At 36.3% G+C, this 19,754-nt stretch overlaps 2 protein-coding genes across 5 annotated transcripts in view; both read left to right on the top strand.

Moving 5' to 3' along the window:
• The first annotated feature begins 17 nt into the window (after positions 1-17).
• Positions 18-11,539, top strand: LOC137199359 (AP-3 complex subunit sigma-1). 2 transcript variants are annotated; one of them, XM_067613617.1, is made up of 7 exons: positions 18-310; positions 4,170-4,261; positions 5,107-5,218; positions 5,352-5,423; positions 6,854-6,961; positions 8,421-8,462; positions 10,634-10,735. In XM_067613617.1, the coding sequence occupies exons 1-6, from the start codon at positions 242-244 to the stop codon at positions 8,454-8,456; spliced, it is 489 nt and encodes a 162-aa protein (XP_067469718.1). In that variant the 5' UTR covers positions 18-241; the 3' UTR covers positions 8,457-8,462; positions 10,634-10,735. The 2 variants fall into 2 exon arrangements, with proteins under 2 accessions (XP_067469718.1, XP_067469710.1); XM_067613609.1 differs by lacking the exon at positions 8,421-8,462 and having other exon boundaries at positions 22-310; positions 10,634-11,539.
• A 2,002-nt stretch (positions 11,540-13,541) lies between these two features.
• commd10 (COMM domain containing 10) overlaps positions 13,542-19,754 on the top strand; it is a 58,126-nt gene continuing 51,913 nt past the window's right edge. The window contains exons 1-4 of one of the 3 annotated variants that reach the window (XM_067613586.1): positions 13,542-13,786; positions 15,529-15,619; positions 16,801-16,911; positions 17,500-17,655. In XM_067613586.1, the coding sequence (XP_067469687.1) occupies positions 13,758-13,786; positions 15,529-15,619; positions 16,801-16,911; positions 17,500-17,655 (387 nt within the window). In that variant the 5' untranslated portion in view covers positions 13,542-13,757. Of the gene's footprint in view, positions 13,787-15,528; positions 15,620-16,069; positions 16,165-16,800; positions 16,912-17,499; positions 17,656-19,754 lie in introns of those variants that run through there. The other 2 variants (XM_067613578.1, XM_067613595.1) reach the window with 2 other exon arrangements.

Raw genomic sequence — 19,754 nt, 5'->3', positions numbered from 1 at the left:
CTCCTGTAGCAGGAGGAGGCGGAGGAGGAGGAGAGCATGACTGGTCCTTTGACGTGGAATATTTCCGTAAAGAGACGATGGAGGAGTAGCAGGAGCAGCGTGTAGCTCGAAGCTATCCCGTATTAACCTTAAATCGAGACGGGTTTAGCCCCTGAATCCCAGTCAGATCTGGGTTCACGGGAGTCTTTCACAGACTGCTCCCTTTCTGTTCCCCCCCGCCTCCCTCCGTTCAGCTACAATCATGATTAAAGCCATTTTAATATTCAACAACCATGGGAAACCGAGGCTTTCTAAATTCTACGAGCATTATGTGAGTAACATGAGATTTTGTTATTATTTTTCATCTGTTTTAAATGAACATGTTTTGGCTTGTTGAAAGGCCAAGACGAGAAAAGTAAATTAAAAATATCTTCCTACGACTGTTGAGATACTTTGTTGCTTTTCTTATGCAAGAAGGAGGATATGGCTGTATTAATTAGAAAACACATGTAACATTGTTGCAAACTGTTTGAATGGGAAGGTGTGTGCTGCTGCTTCAAACAGCCACTGATCCTGATGTATAGGATGTCAGTCTCAACCCTGCTGTCCCCCTTTTTTTAAAAAAAAAATATGAATAATTAAACGTGTGCAAGCCGAAGCCAGACTATCACATCCCCGTCGAGCCAGTAGGAACAGGATTGCAGCCACTCTTAATTCGACTGTAGTGATGAATACAGTGAAGTAAGTGAGTTCACTGTTTGGGTCACATGACTTCAATAACGCCCTTGTGAGTGACTCGTGCTCACTCCAACCTTTCACCACTACTGGTGCAATTAACCTAATTGTCATTAATTGTGAGTGACATTACCTATCAACAAAACAGAAAGCTTCAGGTAGCAAATGACAGTTTATGTAATGTCGTTTGCTGGGCAAGCTTATAATTGGATTATTAATTGTTCTCATAATTGGATTTATATCCCAAGGTTGGCTGCCTGCCTCTTCTTTAATATTGGTGCCACAACAGCAAGGTGACGTAGAAAGTGCCCCAACCAAAGTGAACTCGCTGCTATAGTGGAAACCAGTAGTTGATTGATCAGTTAGTCGATCAACAGAGAATTAACTGGCAACCTCTTTGAGTTTGAGTTATTTTTCAAGCAAAAAAAAACACAACAATCTCAAACATTTGCGGGCTCTGGCTTCTCAAATGTTAATACATTTAGCTTTTCTATGTGATGCCTGATTGTGAACTTAATGTATTAGGACTTTGATAGGCCTGCAAGTAACAGTAATATTACCGTTTATAATTGGATATGAACCCAATTATGAGAGGAATTTGCTGAGGAATTTGCAGGCATTTAATGGTTCATTTTTACATTCATTTTACAGAGAAGTTGGTGTAGTTTGATACAAATAATCAGAAAAGAACAGAAAAAGTGCTAAGTTGGTTTAGTTTGTAAGTACCCACTCATTATATTTGGGTTCATACATAGTTGTTAAAATGAATCTTAATGAATTAGACTCTTGACAATTCTTTAATTTTTGCACCTCCCTCTCTGTAAAATGTTAAAAAATACTAACTAATACTGTTAAATACCTGCAAATTATTCAGGAAATTAGTATAGAATTAAAACTAACAATTATTTTCATTATTGGTTAATCTGATTATTTTCTTACTGATTTACTGGTTGGTTTCTAAGATGACATAAAATTGTGAAAATGCCCTCCAAAATTTCCCAGAACCCCAAGGTTTCATCTTCAGAGGGCTTGTTTTTCCCAACCATCAGTACAAAACACTAGGGCTGCAACTAATGATTATTTTCATTATCCATTTACCTGCCAATTATTTTCTGCATTAACTGATGAATCATCTTGTCTATAAAACATCAGAAAACAGTGAAAAATGTCTATCACAATATCCTGGAGCACAACGTGACCTCTCCAATGTCTTGTTTTGTCTGACATACAGTCGAAAACCCCCAAGTATTGAACTGACTGTAACCTAAGACCAAGAAAAGCAGCAAATTCTTATATGTGAGAACCTGGAACCATCAAATATTTGGGGTTTTTGCTTAAAAAATGCTCATTATTTGATTATCAAAGTAGTTATTGATTAATTTTCTTTTGATTGACTAATCTATTAGTCATTGCAGCTCTGCAAAACACATATATTTAGTTTCATATCATATAAGTAAAAGAAAAGCAGAAAATCTTCACATGTGAGAAGGCATTTTAAATTGATCAATGACTCAAATTATTAATCAATTTACAAAGTAGTAAAGTTGATGACATCATTTTGGGTTCTGGGAAACTGCAACATAATTTTCTTACATTTTATAGATCAAGTGATTAATTGGACAAAGAAATTAGCAGATTAATTGCTAATGAAAATGTTTTATTCTCCTTAGAACTGCACCTTGAACATTTTATATGTTCTATAATCCATTTATTGAGCTGGACATGGATATGTTTTCATTTCAGGAGGACAAATTGAAATTGATTGGATTATAAGAAAGCTATGGAGACACCATCTGTTACATTAAAAGCTGAGGTGTTAGCTTACAGGCTGGCAAGATATAATATTTCACACATACTGCTCGCTGTGAAAACCTTATATAACTGAGCCTTGGTTTGGTGTTTATAGATGAAGGTTTGTTTGAAGGGTTTCAGAGACAATATAAGTTAATGACACATAATGTGATTTCGTTCGGGTCGTATCTGTATGTTGTTTTGAGAGGGAGAGTAGCAGAGCTGAAGAGGCTTTGTCCCATTAGTTAGAGCCGGTCTGCTGGCTCAGACATAAAGCCAAAGCATCTGCCCAATCTAAAGATGACATGTGGGGAGAGGAGAGAGAAATATACACACTCACACACACACACACCATCACTTACTCACCATCAATTGGCACTCAGCCAACATCAATGAGAAGCTTTGGAGGAAGAGCAGCTGTGTGTTCAAGCTTGAACAACATTTCCGTGTAGCAGTCTAGAGTTTCTTGTTTTGCAGCTTGAGCAAAGGTTGTTTTCACACATACTGGGTGTCCATATGATAGTATATTGATTTTTTTAAATTTTTGAGCTAAGGATGGTAACAGAAAATACTGAACTACTGAGTTATATCATATGCTTGTGGTGCTGTGTTGGTTATAGAAGTTCATTGTATAAAGTATTTCTTTTTTATGTAAGAGACAATATGAGAGCTGCAAATGTCTGTGCTAAAGAGTGCTTTGAATTGCACATACATAATATCTCCCACAATTAAATCAGGGAGAACGGGCGCCACTACTAATTACACCATAATCTGGGGGAAGGTTGCAGACTCAAAAGGCCACATTTGGCTCAGAGGGAGCCAGAAACATCTCATAGTGCAGTTTAAAAGGTGCTGCAATTCTTCGCAGTCTTGAAACTCAAGAGTACCATAACCCTGCTTGTCCCATGCTTCCAAGTCACATGACCGATTTAGCGTTCCAGCTAGCTGCATACTGGACACCATCTTCTCTCCTTGCGCTCACTGACCTGTTATGGACCCTGAGAGGACATTAGCACCCTTTGGTCAGGCTGAATCAGTGTTCGAGTTGCACGCAAGAAGAGTTTATCTACGTTTGACCTTTGATTGAGGATGTTGGGGTTAGATTAAATACCTCAGACCATATGTTTTTGGATGCTTTCTCCTGGACCACCAGTCTCAATTGCATTTTTATCACCTAAAGTAAACCCAGTAGTTTGATATTTATAACTGGATGAAATATGGCACCAGTTTTTAAATGTCTCTTGAGAGTTTGGACCTCTGTTAGTTCAGGAAATCTTCAAGTGTAAGCCTTTCAGTGAATGCTTGCAAATATGCTTTAGGTTATTTGAGGTTTTAAACAAAATCTCATTCATTAGCAAACAATAAGATAAGCCTGCCTTGGTTTAGCTCGTGCAATTAAATCATTGCGTCTGTAGCCTTTGGGCAGTAGTGTATGTTTAAAGATGACAAGAGAATGGTTCGCAGATAAATCATGCTTTTTTTTTTTAACCTAGAACCCAGAGCAACCTGTTTGTTTAATGCATAGGAAGATAAATGTGGCCATTAATTTACCTGCCAACCAGAGCATTCTGGCTAGTCGTAATGAAATCGCTTGGTGGAAATAATTAAATTATTTACCAGCTTCTCTTTGTTTAACAACCTCTTTTTCCTTATTCATCCTGCAGAGTGAAGACACAGAACAACAGATCATCAGGGAAACCTTCCACTTGGTCTCGAAAAGAGATGAGAATGTCTGTAATTTCCTAGAAGGTGGAATGTAAGTTATGACATCTGCATGCATTTGCTGGACCTGCTGGTGACTGAATGAGGGACTGTGTTTAAATGAATAAACAAAGCGAGTTTAACTGGTAGAAAATCCTTAAGTTAGAGAACTTATTCTGATGCAACATCACAGGAATTAAGTTGATACTAGAAAGGAAAACCCGCAGAGCTTTGTGAATGGTAATTGATAGTAACAGCGTGTGTTTGGTGTTCATTTATCTTTCATGAATGAGGAACTAAGTGTCATTTTACCCTGTAAACCTCTACCTGCTGCTCGCACTCACTCTTTTCCCTCTCTCTCCCTCACTCTCTGTCACTTAAAATTGCTTGACATCAAAGCCACATGGTTATAAAAAATATTGTATTATACTGTACATTAAGCATTTAGACAACTACTGGGTGATTTCACTACAACTAAATATTTAAAACTTTTACAAAAATCACTTTATTCACAATTTCAAGTGATTACACAGGATGTATGTATGGTGTTACAACATTTCCTGTGGCTCAAGCTGCTTGTGTACATGTTCACACACTCATTGAGGTCCAGGTACAGATGGTTTACTGGGTTAGGTATCTTCCATATCTTCCCACGTTAGTATATCTTTAAACATGTTGACTCATGACTGTAAACTCCCTGTTGTTTTCTCCAGGTGGTTTTTTTGTCATGTGCCGTAACATGTTTTCAGCACGCTAATAAATATCAGGTCATGCTCAGGTTAGAGTGCAGCATTGTGCGTGTTAACCTCTGCAGAACTTAATCTTTTATGGTGTCTCTTTTCTCATCTGTATTAAATCAGGAATGGTATTGATGTAGTCTCCTTGTTCCCTGTGTGCTAGGTTGATTGGAGGATCAGACTACAAGCTGATCTACAGACACTACGCCACATTGTACTTTGTGTTCTGTGTGGACTCCTCAGAGAGCGAACTAGGAATTTTAGACTTAATCCAGGTAAGAAGCCTGGGAAACCTCGGGGTATCTATCGCAATGTTTGGCAAAGTACTTAGAGAATGTTTATTGATTTGTTTTTGTGTTAAAATCAATGGCAGTTCTGCTTCATGCATTAAATTCTTCCCATTTTTAGGTATTTGTGGAAACGCTGGACAAATGCTTTGAGAATGTCTGTGAGCTTGACTTAATTTTCCATGTAGACAAGGTAGGAAATACCTTTCATTTTTCTTGCCTCTGTGATGTTATATATCTGAATTACTGCTTGAACGTTTGATCTTAGAAATTACCTCTGTCCTTTTGTGAGAGTACAAATCACTTGTAGGACTTGTGATGTCACATTTATCTGATGACCTCTGCTTTCTTGTCAGAAATGAACTGATGTGACATTCACAGATTTTCAGTCACTTCTCAGATTTTGTTCAGTCATAGCTGCTCTGTCGAAACGGCAAAATTTTGGTGTTACAAGCAACTTCCTAAAATTAACTTGAACAGATGCTGCAATTTTTAGAGCTGAAACAAATAAAATGACAACTATTTTGATAATCAGTTAATCGTTACTGATTCGTCAAACAAAAGAGTCCAACATTCTCTCGTTCCAGCCTCTCAGATGTGAGGATTTGCTGCTTTTCTTTGTTATATATGATAGTAAACAGAATATCTTTTGGTTGGGTTGCTTGAACGAAACAAGCATTTTTTTCACAATTAATTGGGAAAATAATCGGTAGATCAATCACAGATGAAAATAAACATTAGTTGCAGTCTTACTGCAATTTTGATATCATCTCTTATTGACTTGAAGTAGGCCCAGTTCAAACGTTTCTGGATCTTTCAAACAGGTTTGGCCTGCAGTAAGTCTTTTTAGGGTACAACGCCATTTACAGTATTTAAATACATTTTGCCCAGAGTTCTTAAAGGGAACACAACATGCTTTTTTTGTGATTTTCTGTCATTTATATACTGTTAGAATGTCATATTTCTATACTAAACATGATCAAAGTTCCAAAACTTTAGGTGAACTTATGTAAAAATGCTACCTGACAGTCGAAAGCCAGGGCTTCAGCCTGCTTTGAAGTTCCCTCTACTTCCCCATCGAACTGATGTCAGATCATTCACACATGCCTTCAAAAGGTCGACCGTTCTTGCCTGGGTTTAGACCTTTGAATCTGCTCACTCCACCAAGTCGAGTTGACTGATTCTGTTTGATATCAGGCAACAACCCTTCCATAGCCTTTGTTGCTAAGGTTGTTCCACAGGTTGTTCACGCTGTCTGCCTGCATATTTCGGTTCGGATTTGGGCTTGAACATGTACTGATGTATTTGAGAATTCCATTTTCAGACAGAGGTTGAACTGAGCGGCTGCATAAAGGGCTAGTATAAGATGATTAAGGAGTTTTAAAGAGGGGAACTATAAATCATGCAAAGATATACCAGTAGATCCCCAGAATATAAATATAGACCTGGAAATGTAAAGTAAGAGTTGTGGTATTAGGAATGTAAAGTAAAGTAAAATGCAACATCTTGTGTATATTCTGATGTACTGTAGATTCAGACAATTTTGTGTCTGTAAATGTCAATTGCTCTGACAACATTATATATTTAATGACATTACAGTACGATTCACCTACTGTTTGTTAGGTCCACAACATTCTGGCAGAGATGGTGATGGGCGGGATGGTTCTGGAGACCAACATGAATGAAATCATCACACAGGTGGATGCACAGAACAAGATGGAGAAGTCTGAGGTAAGCGTGACCCTGCCCATCCACTGTATGTATGACTTGATTCCACCTTCATACTTTCGAAGGTATTGTATACAGTATGCAGGCATGTGTGTATGCTGCACCCTGCATGCTACTCTCCAGTGACCTTGTGGATGCTCCCTACCTTCTCTTGAGTGTTATGTGCTCCTTTTTTTGGTCTCTTCTCTTGCTGCTGCTCTGCTCTCGACACAGATCAAGACTCGACATATATCCCCTCAGTATAAAATAAAGAATCATAGTCATCACTTTTCTCAGACTTAACCCTACCATTGTCCGATGCATCTCCAGAATCTGTGATCATCGAATCTCACAATCATCTTATATTTGATATCATTTAAATTTCACACGACAAAACTAGGCTGGTTGTAGGCTGTGTTTTTACATGCTTTTTAATTTAAAGAGGAATGACAATTTAATATGCTGTTCATGCTTTAGTAAATGCTTTTCAAATATGTTTTGTAACATCTATAAGCCAGTGTCCTTGCTTGGATATCTGTTCTATGCAAGGACATTGCTTTGCTTTCCATACAGCTTCTGCAAGCAGATAAACATTTCATTTACTGATTTGAACATTTGAGTCAGACAGACAGCCAGAGACAATTTCATGAAATCATTTCCGTTTTACAGCCACTGATAACTCAAAACATATCTCCACTAATGATTTGGCTGATTTTAAATAACTTATAATGCACTGCAACAATATCTGTAAACCTTAAGGCAATGTTTTTTTTTTGAGATTCCTTTTGACTTTTGCAATGAGAAATGCTGACAGAAAGCCATAAAGTTGTACAAATTTGTTGTTTTTTGTGGCTCGTGTGATGATGAAGTGAAGGGTTACATTGTCAGGTTGACTAGTTTTATAACTGGCTGACATCAGGTGTGTTCTCTAACATTTAAGGTTTTACAGTTGTAGTGATAGAAAAGTGCACTTTTTCTTACAATCTGAGCTGCATTGTGTGCTTTTAACCAGACAGGTTCTTCTTTTTGATTGATGTTCTGTAAGCAGAGTCTTTTACTGTTCTACAATCATCAGAGCTGCTCTGTCTCTCCCCTCTTGGACCTACCCTAGACCGCAGCGTGTGTTTTTTCATCGTGATGCTAATTCAAAACGACACTGTCCATTTATAGGGCGGTGTCTCGGGAACAAGGAATGAGCTGTTCTTCCTCCAAACTGGCAAGGACTGATAAAATGGCATTAATCTTGTTTTCACCAAACTGCTATTTCTCAAGTAATATCTTTCATTTTTGTAAAAAAAAAAAAAAAAAAAAAAAGTGGGAGAAGCTTTGGATCATTTTTGTCTTTAAAGATGTGGTCTATGATAGGTCCTATCACTTTTTTTCTGTGGAGATAAACTGTAATTACTTTAAACTGCTTTAACATTCCTCATTCCTCTTTTTCCTGACCCTGTCTAGTTCTTTCCATTCTTCTCTCTCTTTACAGACGTTTATCTTTCAGTCTACCAGGCAGGACAGGTAGACACAGGTACTGCTAAATTTACAACCAAGTACTGTAATCGTAAATGAAGTTTACTCCCCTCCCCCCCGAGTCCATACGGCCCTCCATGTAATAGCAAACTGACGTCACTAACATGCAGTAGGAATCTTTCATGGCAGACCCAAAAATGGTGTCACCTATCTTTAATTAGTTACAGAATGCCTTCACTTGAATATACAGCGGTGGACAAAATAATAGAAACACCTGACAATATGATACATCCCAGTACAATAGCTTGTTGGACGGTTTTTGAGATTGTGTCAGAGGGGTGATGATTCAACTCTATAATAATTTTTAAGGCAGCAGTTTGTGGTATTGCATTGTCAGGTGTATCTCTTACAATGTCCAGCCATGTAGCTCAAAACAAATTTGTATCTACCCGACTAAAGAGGCTACAGAATTCTTTGGATCTCTTTTACTGTCTTGCAAGATCACCCAAGGTCTCCATCTCTGCTTCAAATTGCATTTTTAGTAAGTGTTCATTATTTTATGAGACTGGTACCATACAAGAGCCATTCTCAAAACCTATCTGGCCTAAAGTGGTGCAGTGTGGTAAGGTATCACCACAAGTAATTTTTCTTGAACCAACCAACGATAAAAACCTTCTAGACTAATATCCTGTTTCGTCTGCACCAATATCTCTCACAGACAGACAAGAGATAAGTTGGTGCTCACTCTTTTAAAAGCCCCTCTGACTTACATAGACCAAAGAATCAAACCCTTGTGATGTGTTTCATGACTGGTTTGACTATTTATGTACATATTAGTCACTCTGCTTTTCATCAAAAACCCGCTATATTTGCACAGTCGCTGTCCATGCTACCTGCTGTTGAGGCAAAAAATATGTCGAGTCCAACTACTGAATACTGAGCCCATGTGCTGGATCAGCGTTCCTCTCAGTTAACGCTACGGTCATCTTTCCATCTAACACAAGTCTCCTTGATTCTTGGCAGAGAGAGGAATGCATAAGACAAACGGTCCATTGAAATAACCTTGTGAAAATAAGTGAAGTGAATGAATCTACATTCCAGACATACTTTATGTCATATCACTAAATGCTTTACAAGGCTACACATTTTGAATGTGTTCCTAGGAGAAGCGACGAATGTACAGTTTGGTCTTTTAAGCCTTTTGGTCATTTTTGGGTCTGTCTTCTAAAGATTGCCTTGGAGGATCTCTAACCGCAGTGATTCTCAAATGTCTGCTCAAACAAAAAAAATGTGAAAACATTCAGTGTCTGCAGATATGCTTTATTGTTTCAGAAAGTCAAACTACTTTCCTTAGACATGCTAAATTGTCCTGGTACAGTTTCACATTGAGATTCATTGTGTTAGAGTGACTTGCCTCCTCTATCCCTGAGAGTAGATCTCCCACTGTAGTTCAGTTCTACTGTAGGCTTATAACCCTCTCATGTCATCAGTAGTTAACACCATTGATGTATAAATGACACAATATTTGTGTTCCTCTATCCACAAATATGTAATTAGGCAGATAAATGTTAGCTACAGTCATGTGTAGCCCACTAGAGGTGCAGTATCACCTGTATTATAATGGCTAAAGCTTGTAGTCCTATATTATGTTGACATGTTTTTATTTTATTTAACACAAACAATCAATACATACTGTACCTATCTATCCAAACATCATTTCAGTCTTCATATCCAAACCCATTTTTTCTGCTTTACCCAATTCTCTCCTTGCATTTTTACCCTTATCGGTCCTCAAGAGTCCGGTGGGTTCACTTTCAGCAATGCCGCCTTTGTCCATTGATGAATGTCCAGTTACTGCTCAGTACATCCAAATTAGTGAATGGTCTAGTACAGTGTGTCTTCACAGTTGATTCATAATTGGCTCTGGTTGTGATGTAAACCATTATAGACCCAAATAATGCATGTGCATTTGAAGCTATGAAGGCATCTGAATGTACATTTGCACATGTTGTCTGTCCTAGTAGCTGTCAGTGCTTTTGCATTTTGTCAGCAGTTGACTGTTTTGTCTAGTTCTCTGTTTAGCACTATGTTGTGTACTTATGTTTGTCCAGTGTCCACTGTTCAGTGTGGTGTCATGTACAGCTTGTTTTTGATTTACTGGTTTGTATCTTATCAACCCTCCTTGTGTGTGTTGTGTGTGTGTGTGTGTGTGTGTGTGTGTGTGTGTAGGCCGGTATTGCAGGAGCGCCTGCTCGTGCCGTATCAGCTGTAAAGAACATGAACCTCCCGGAAATGCCCAGAAATATCAACATTGGTGACATCAGCATAAAAGTGCCAAACTTACCCTCCTTCAAATAGTGGCAGCGAGATCCTCAGCCTGCAGATGTCAGCCAATGTTTACCGTGATGCAATCTGTTTACCAAAACCTCAAATAAGTAACTTTTATCAAAACAATACATCATGAAGGTACTGTGTGATTTAAAGCTCCTTGTTCTGGTGTTATCTCTTTGTTTTTCCTATTAAAGAAAAGAATGTTTTACATGTTTTTTTTTTGTTTTTGTTTTCTGTTTGAAAGAAAAATGAAGTATTTATTTATCAGTGGTACATTCCTTCTGCCTCGCTGGAGGTTGGCCCTTGACGCTCAGCTGCTACAGTACAGATCTGTGTCAGTTTGTAACTGGAATCTTTTCACTTACTCAAGTCTTAACTTTCTGAAGAGAAAGCTTGGCATGTAGTGAAGTTTTGACCTAGTCTTACTGGTTTGGTTGTTCCAGACTAGAGAAATCAATCCATGGTGGAAAGTGCTGTAAATGGAACAATTTTTGAACAACAAACTGGAACAGATCTGCTACAGTATTGGAAAGTCATACCTTACAGCTTGTTTGTAAAATCAATGCAAACAACAAAGAATATTATTATATTAAAGATATGCTGTGTAACAGAGTTATGGATATATACATATACATATATATATGTGTATATATATATATGCGCTGAAATTGTTTTTCTTCCGTTATTTGTATGCAAAATATTTTTAAATGATTTATCATGTCTTATCAAATAATTCTCTTAATTTTAATCTGTGCATGACTTTTTTTCTCTCCTTTTACAACATAATAAACTGTCAAAACTCAACCTGTGTCTATTTTCTTTTTCATTATTATTATTATATTATCAATGTATTTTTGATACAGTACTGAAAAATGTTTTATGTGGATATAGAAAATGGTTTTAGTCTCAAACTGAACTCACTATAGACTATATACTGTAAGTTAGCACTGAACAGGGACTTGCCTCAAGTGCTTTTAATGGTTTATGACTGAATGAGCTCCCTAGGTGCAGAGTCAGCCTTAGTTTAGTTTATTTGACACAATGAGAGGGAGGATTTGAGGTCGCACTTATCCACAAAATCTCAAGGATACACAATAAAGTCCAAGATTTATTTCCATTGTGGTCCCTGGAGATGTTCCAGTTATGCGATCTTGTTTAACAATACTCAGCTATGGCCACAATTCATCCTTTTAAAGGAGGACTACTGTAGGGCAACACAACAGTGAAATTGTATAGATTCCTTAAAAAGCCCAGTCTACTTATGAGGGCTTTTGAGTAATGTTTTTTCAATGGTTAGCAAATTTACAAATGCATTATGAATCGATTATAGGCCATTAATAAGTAGAAGTTTTTGCTCCCTTTGACTGGTTAGGTCTGTATGTCTATAAGGGCTGACGAAGATTTGGACCAAAGTTGATTTAACAACTTTGTAACATTTGTAATTGCAGACCTGATAGATTTTTAAAATGCGAGAAACACATGAATATTGATTAATGGATTACAAACACTTATAACTGCATTATTACCTAATAGAAAGGAACATCTGCTGGACTGGATATTTCACAAATTGACAAATTTAGTTCTTATTAATGGGTTGGCTGATGACTTAATGGTTAATTAATCTATAAAGCATTAGTAAATAATGTATGTATTCACATTATTATGCCTTAATAGATAGTGATACCCAGTGGTGGAATGTAACTAAGTACATTAGCATAAGTACTGAACTTAAGTACAAATTTAAAGTACTTGTAGCTTACTTGAATATTTCCATTTTATTCTACTTTGCACTTCTACTCCACTACATTCATGTGCCACTTACAATTACTAGTTACTGTTCAGTATAATATATATATATATATATATATATATATATATATATATATATATATATATATATATATATATATATATATATATATATATATATATATATATATATATATTAATATTCTAACTGTTGTTTGTATTGTCTGCTCTTTTCTTTCTTTTTTTAAAAATTTGTTATGCACTTTGAGCTGCATTTGTATGTGAAAGGTGCTATATAAATAAAGTCTATTATTATTACTATTATTATTTAAAAAAAAACTATGATAGATTTATATAATATGATGCGGTACTATTACTATTACTGTACCCAAAGTATCTAAAATTGGCTCCATATTAATGAACTATAACATTAAAATGTTCTTACATGTATTTGTTAGAGATAAAACAAACAATATAATATACTATAATATTATAACATTGTAAAAGAAGCCAGTCTGCCTAATGACTTGTACTTTTACACATTTTGAATTTAGGAGTTTTAAAGGAGTACATAAAGGCGTATTTTTAGACTACAGTATTTCTACTTTTCTAACTAGGGGATCTGAATACCTCCTCCACCACTCGTGATACCAGTATATGGATTTCTGTAGTGACTGTTGCACTGGACACTTTCAGAGGGTCATTGTGCGCAGATTTACGCAAAATACGTTCCAAGGAAATCAATAATGCAGTGACAGAGTCTGGAAGATTAAATTGTTGTTGACACTGTTGTTTTAGAATACATAAATTACCTACGTTTTGATTATTTTGCTGCAATTCGTCATGTTTTGCTTCATTCTTCACCGTGTGCGTATTATCACGCAGCTTTGACTGTCATGTGAGTCGTCCTGTGACAACAGACCGGAAAGGGTCGTCTAACGATGGTAACCCTAGATTTGCTCTGGCGAGATTTGTAGGCGTTGTTCCTTCAGTGTGCTCGTTGTTTGCCATTATACAAGATAATTATGTTTTATGATGTGACAACTCTGTGATTAAGGTTTGGTTAGGTTTAGGCACAAAAACACTTGGTTAGGGTTAGGAAAAAATCATGGTTTTGAGTTATGATCACTCTCGCGAGATGTTTCGCTAATCCAGGGTTACTATGTAGTCACGACCAGGAAGAGAGAAATGACAACAGTATGAGGAGGAAGATGCTGCAGCTGTGACACCTTTTCACTCTTTCATTCTTATTTACTGAAAGCATCAGACAACAATGACTTCAGTTATTAAAGACACACAAAGGTTGGGATTTTGTTTTTTAAATTCAGAGTCCTTCCAGTAATTAACGTAAAGCTACATGTAGCTTCATGTCGAGCCATGAAATCCTCCTGAAAGTTGTTATTATTGGGATTTGGTGCATTATGGACACTAGCAAAAACGTTATAACGCTTAATACATTATTTTGGCATAACTTATGTTATTGCTCGTATCTTTAAAATGTGTCTCTGTCAGGTTTTCGTCTGTCAGTCTTTTAACATTTTAGTCAAGCTGCCTTTACCCCGGTGTTCACTGTTTTACTTTTGTACTGTATTTAAGTCCAGCTGTGAAATATTAGCACCCAATTAGAGCATCGTCCTGTCATTGTCTAGAAAGTTATCTAGAAAGTTTGAGATTCAAACTAGGCAGCAGTTTTGGTTCATCAAATCACCTTAATATAAAAAACAGATGCCTTTTAACTCTATTGCAGTAATACAGTGTTTCTACATTTGAGTGCAGAAGTCTCAAATGTTCAAAAATATGTTATTTAAGAAGCACAACTGGGACAAAAGTCACCAATCCTATAAAACGGGCTCTGTTAAGTGTAGTAATGCCTAATATTTGTAGTGCACCAGTTTGTTTAATTTGACTTACTGTAAATAATTTGTATTTGTTTATTCATTTCTAAACCGACAGAAATAATATTACAAGGCTGGAAGTTTAGGATCAAAAGTCAAGAGTAGGGCTGCAACTAAGGATTATTTTCATTATCTATTAATCTTTCAATTATTTTCTTGATTAATCAATTAGTTGTTTGGTCTATAAAATGTCAGACTGGTGAAAAATGTTTCCCAAAGCCCAAGATGTAACCTCAAATGTCTTGTTTTGTCCTGACTGACAATCCACAACAAGGACATTCAGTTTACTGTCACAGAGGACTAAAGACTCCAGAAAATATTTACATCTGAGAAGCAGGAATCAGAAAATGTGGAAATTTTCTCCTTAAAAAAATGACTCAAAACGATTAATTGACTATCAAAATAGATGACGATTAATTTAATTGTTGGAAACTAATCGATTAATCAAATCAATGTTGCAGCTCTAGTCAATAGCATTTGTCATTGTACAAAAAAAAAACATATATATGTATGTGTATGTATGTATGTATATACACTCATTCATAAAAAAGTAAATGTAAGACCAGTTGTCGCTTAAGATATGCTCAAAGCTAATTATATATACACCAGTACTTAAGTGTTTGTTGAGCTCATATGTGTTTACTTTGACTGCAGTAAAATTGTGAATACCTCCTTTTGATGAGTGTATTTGCCTTGTAATATTACCACTTTAATTTTTAATGCACATATGGACAGATAGTGAAATACGTGTACACACAGCATATTTACTTTGAGGGAGCTAGTATGTCTGCATGTGCGTAATAGTATTCATACTCATACATATTCAAATGTGTCATCATATCACAATCTCATCTCACACTGCTTTATACTTTCAACATCCTGCACCGATGCCCCTGTTTATTCCATGCAACCTATTGCAAAGGATAGAAAACACTAATTTGTTGACGCTTCTGTATGTTTTCACCGCTATATGTCTTGTCTATAGCTTCTGTTTGATTTTGCAAGTTTATAGAAGTACCTTTGAAATCCACTGACAGCCGGAGTGAAATTTCTCTCACTTGGCCAGAAAACAGTGATTCTGATTCGAAAGGATCTGAGTACTTTTCCACACCGCTGTCATTAACACTCACGCTTCTTCTTTCCAAACAGCATAAAAGAAGCGGTGACTTTCATCAACGCGATTGATGTGAACAAGTTCTCCAGATTAATCTCCCGCATCATACAAAAGCTTCATCTGAAGGTACAGAGGCCGCGCAGTGTTATACGTGCCAAAGACAAGAGGCTTTTGAGGCTTTTTCAGCAAAGCTGTAGTGCCAGAGAGAGCAGCGCATGCATAATGACTTAGTGGAGCGTCAGTCAGACTCTGCTCTAATGAATGCACACACATGCCTGGTCCTGTTGATCATTCTGGTTTTTCACAAGACATAGCTGGCTGTCAAAAGGTTGCAGTTACTCACTCCAGGAACAGTTTGTCTGCTAGTTTTATTATTTATTTATTTATTTTTGACTTACTAAGAGAAAGTAATGAGCCTTTTTCATGAAAGACATTTTTTACCTGTCATAGCAGGAAAAGCACAAGTGTAAATAATAACGTTACTATGGGCTGTATTCTGTTTAGTTTTACCAGTTTTATGGCCTGAGGTGTTGTATAAGATGGCTCACTTGTATGGCCTCCGGGGATAATTAAACTGAACTGAGCCGTCGTTAACGTTGTTACGTCCACATGTGCTTCTACTGCTCTGACAAATCTGCATGTGTGCTTTGCAAAAGGTCTCTTCATTTTGGGTAAACTGGTTTGCTTTATTGTGTTCATTTATTATGACTTCATGTCCACCATCTTCCAAATTACACTTTTAATGTGTTTTGGATTGATGTTATTGTCTTTTACATTAACCTCTGTCGTTGCCTTTTATGTTTATTTTGTGTAAGGCGCTTTACTTCTGTTTGATAAGTGATGTAAAAGTGTTATAAGGCTACAAATAATGGTTATTTTCACTCTCAATCTATCTGTTGATATTTTTTTGATTCATTATTAAATCTAAAAGTATTTAAAGTATTTACATGATGACCAATCCTGAGTTTGCAGTAACAAAGTTTTTATCACAAGAGATTTCTAGTTGTTTCAGTCAGAAAATTACATTTGTGTCAAATATATTATCGTATGTTGCTTGAGAATGCATTTATAAGCTTTTGCCAATGAAAAATCGTATAAGTCCTTTGTTCTCATCTGTTATCCTTTTTGTTATATGAAAATTTCACATCGTTCTTCATATGCTGGACACCCAAATAATCCAAGTTTTTGATTCTCAAACAGAAAACAGCCTTTTGTTTAATGATCCTTGAGAAAATAAATAAATGTATTATTAAAATAGATCTTTTGAAGTATTAACATTAATGAGGTAAACTGTTTTTTCCTCACAGGGAGAGCGGACATTCAGTGAAGAGGAGGAGCAAAAACTTCAGACTGCTCTATCATTGGATAAACAGGCTCTGAACTTGGTCCTGGAAACTGCTGCCTTTATTCTAGAGCAGGTGATCAAGTGATTTTAAGCGTTTTACCTGATTTTAGACTGAAGTACTATTTTATCTTTACCGGAGGTTCTCTCACTTCTTTAACAATACTAATATTTGTAAGGATAAACATTAGGTATTAGATGTGATGGAGGAACACAAATAAGCAAAAATACTCTGTATAACTATTTCCATTGCTGTAGATATGGAAAAAATAAATATACACACTTTTTATTTATATTTAATTCCTGGGGTTTTCTATGGTTCATAAGGACAGAGAACACATCACAATCTTTTGCATCCTTTCGTCTGCCGTGTTCATGGAAAGAGATAAATTACCACAGTTGACCAAATCTTAGGTTGAATTGTGCACTTTGCTTAAATGTATATTTTCTGGAGCTCAATCTATGGTGATTAGACTAAAGAAAGTAACAAAGGAAGAAAATTGCATAACCACATGCTGTGCTCACATACTGAGCATTTCTTTTCCAGCTGGGGTCACTGTTGTATTGTGACAATGTTGTGTTGAGTGGTGATAGTTCTAGTATTGATACCATGGATTGATACATATGGGTTATCTGCTCTCCTCTCCTTTTTTCTTTTCTTTAGGCAGTGTATCATAATATAAAGCCGGCGTCTCTGCAGCAGCAGCTGGAGGCGGTTCATCTAAACCCAGACAAGGCTGAGGTGTTTTCTCAAACCTGGGCCACCTCTGGGCCTGAGCTGGTGGAGGGGCTAAAGCACAATATCTTTGCTCCAAAGAAGGTAAAGCTTATAACAAAGTTTAACAATTTTTTTTCTCACACTTTTTTTTTGTTTTGTTCTTGGATCTGAACAGGTCTTGTATATGAATCAGACAGGTTTTGGCAGTTTTTATATGTGAAGGTATGTCAGGACAATGCTTTTGCTTGTCAGATGTTGATGCTCAGTCAGTTAATTATCAGGTAACAAGTAACCAGTTCTCACTTATAGAAAATTCTTCATTTTCAACCTAATCTGACCGTGTGTAACAAATTAATCTAAGCTCAGAAGCCCACACACTGGCTTTTACAACTTTCAAATAGAGCTGCAACTATCAGTTGATTAATAGACAGAAAATGAATCGCCAGCTATTTTGATAATCGATTCATTGTTTTGAGCCATTTTTTAAGAAAAAAAATTACAAAATTCTCCCATTCCAGCCTCTTAAATGTGAATATTTTCTGGTTTCTTTAGTCTTTTATGATAGTAAAGTGAATATCGTGTGGATTGTTGGTCGGGACAAAACAAGATACAGAAAATTAATTAATTCATTGTTTTCAGTCATTTTTAAAGAAAAATATACTAAAATTCTCTAGTTCCCAAATCTTAAATGTGAATATTTTCTGGTTTCTTTTGTTCTATGATCATAAACTGAAAATCTTTAAGTTGTGAGCTGTTAGTCGGGACAAAACAAGACATTTGATGTTGCATCTTGGGTTTTGGGACACAGATATCGACATTTTTCACCACGTTTTATAGACCAAATGACGGTTTGGTCTTCTTCAGAGTATGGAGCTGGCATCCTATGTCATGTGGAACGAACTTTTATGTTCTTAACTCAAATTAATCCAAAAATTAATCCACACTTCATAATTATAAGCTGCTTTTCACACTACTTTCAGCACTTTGAACTAAATTTTCTTTCATCACACATTATAGTGACTCGATACTAAATTGAGAATCATCATCAGACTATTCATATTAAGACCGACCTGCTTTTCTGTGAATTCATTTCAGTCGTTTGGATTACAAAGAGTTTCCACGCAGCTCACACAAGTTGTCACATTAATTTTAAAAACTTGTACCTCTGTATAACTTGATTAAGCAGTGACACTTGGAACAGCGTTCTTTTCACAGTTAAGGGAATTAAGATCTAACAGGAAATAAATCTTCAGCATGTACGCATCAGTCACATTATGCCGGAGTTGTTGTTGCTGTCATACATTCAGACATCTCACCTGCCCGCCTCTCGTAAGTCATCTTTCTCTCTCCTGTGAATTTGTTGCTGCCAGGAGAAGACCGTGAAAGCCATTGATCCTCGAGACGACCTCTGCTGTTGCTCCGACTTTGAGCAACAGTCACACAAGAGATTGTCTTTAAGTGACATATGTGTACATCTGCTTTTTATATTTTACGATTGGAAAGCAGGGTGTTGTGTTTAATAATTTCTTAAACATCTTATGAGAAATTAGGGTATTTTTTTAAATGGTTTTTCTGTTTGTGAAACCAGTAAACACCCTAAAATTCCACCTTGTCATTATTCTTTATCTTTTGAGTCGTGTGTCCAATGTCACACACTCCAGCGTTTTACAATCCCTGTTGCTTTCCTGTTTTTTTTTTTGTTTTTCTCCTCACTAATGATGCTATATCAATCAAACACCTGCAGCTGGCGATCAGTGTTGCAGTGCATTGCTTACTTGGATTTCCTTACACAGCTGGACTCGACAGGATGTTACATTTAGTCTGCGTGTTGGTCACTGATAGTCTGACAGTCTGATTGGTCAGAGCAGCTGCTGTTTTAATTAACACAGCTGTTTACAGAGAATAACGAGAATTGTCTCTTTGTAAAATGAGTGAACTCCTACTCGGATTGCCGGAAAATAGACCTAGCAAAAAAATATTAACATAGTGTATGTTATGCAGGAAATGTAGAAATCAATAATCATTGTGATGAATCGGCAGAGAAATACATAAATAAATGTATTTGTTTGTATGATTAGTCATTTATCGGTTATTTATTTACTGCTTAATATTAAAATGCAGACTGTCTTTTTTAATGAATTTACTTTATGATTAATTTTCATACACTGATAGTAAAATTAGTAACACATCATAGAGTTGTG

Source organism: Thunnus thynnus, chromosome 2, assembly GCF_963924715.1.
Source record: "Thunnus thynnus chromosome 2, fThuThy2.1, whole genome shotgun sequence".
Lineage (NCBI taxonomy): Eukaryota > Metazoa > Chordata > Actinopteri > Scombriformes > Scombridae > Thunnus > Thunnus thynnus.
This window is presented reverse-complemented; position numbering and strand designations above follow the sequence as displayed.

Excerpts from the sequence above, each read along its gene's own strand:
- LOC137199359 (XM_067613609.1), top strand. The coding sequence starts at position 242 with ATGATTAAAGCCATTTTAATATTCAACAACCATGGGAAACCGAGGCTT. Across the intron at positions 311-4,169 it reads CTAAATTCTACGAGCATTAT|AGTGAAGACACAGAACAACA; the intron begins GTGAGTAACATG and ends TTCATCCTGCAG. Across the intron at positions 5,424-6,853 it reads TAATTTTCCATGTAGACAAG|GTCCACAACATTCTGGCAGA; the intron begins GTAGGAAATACC and ends ACTGTTTGTTAG.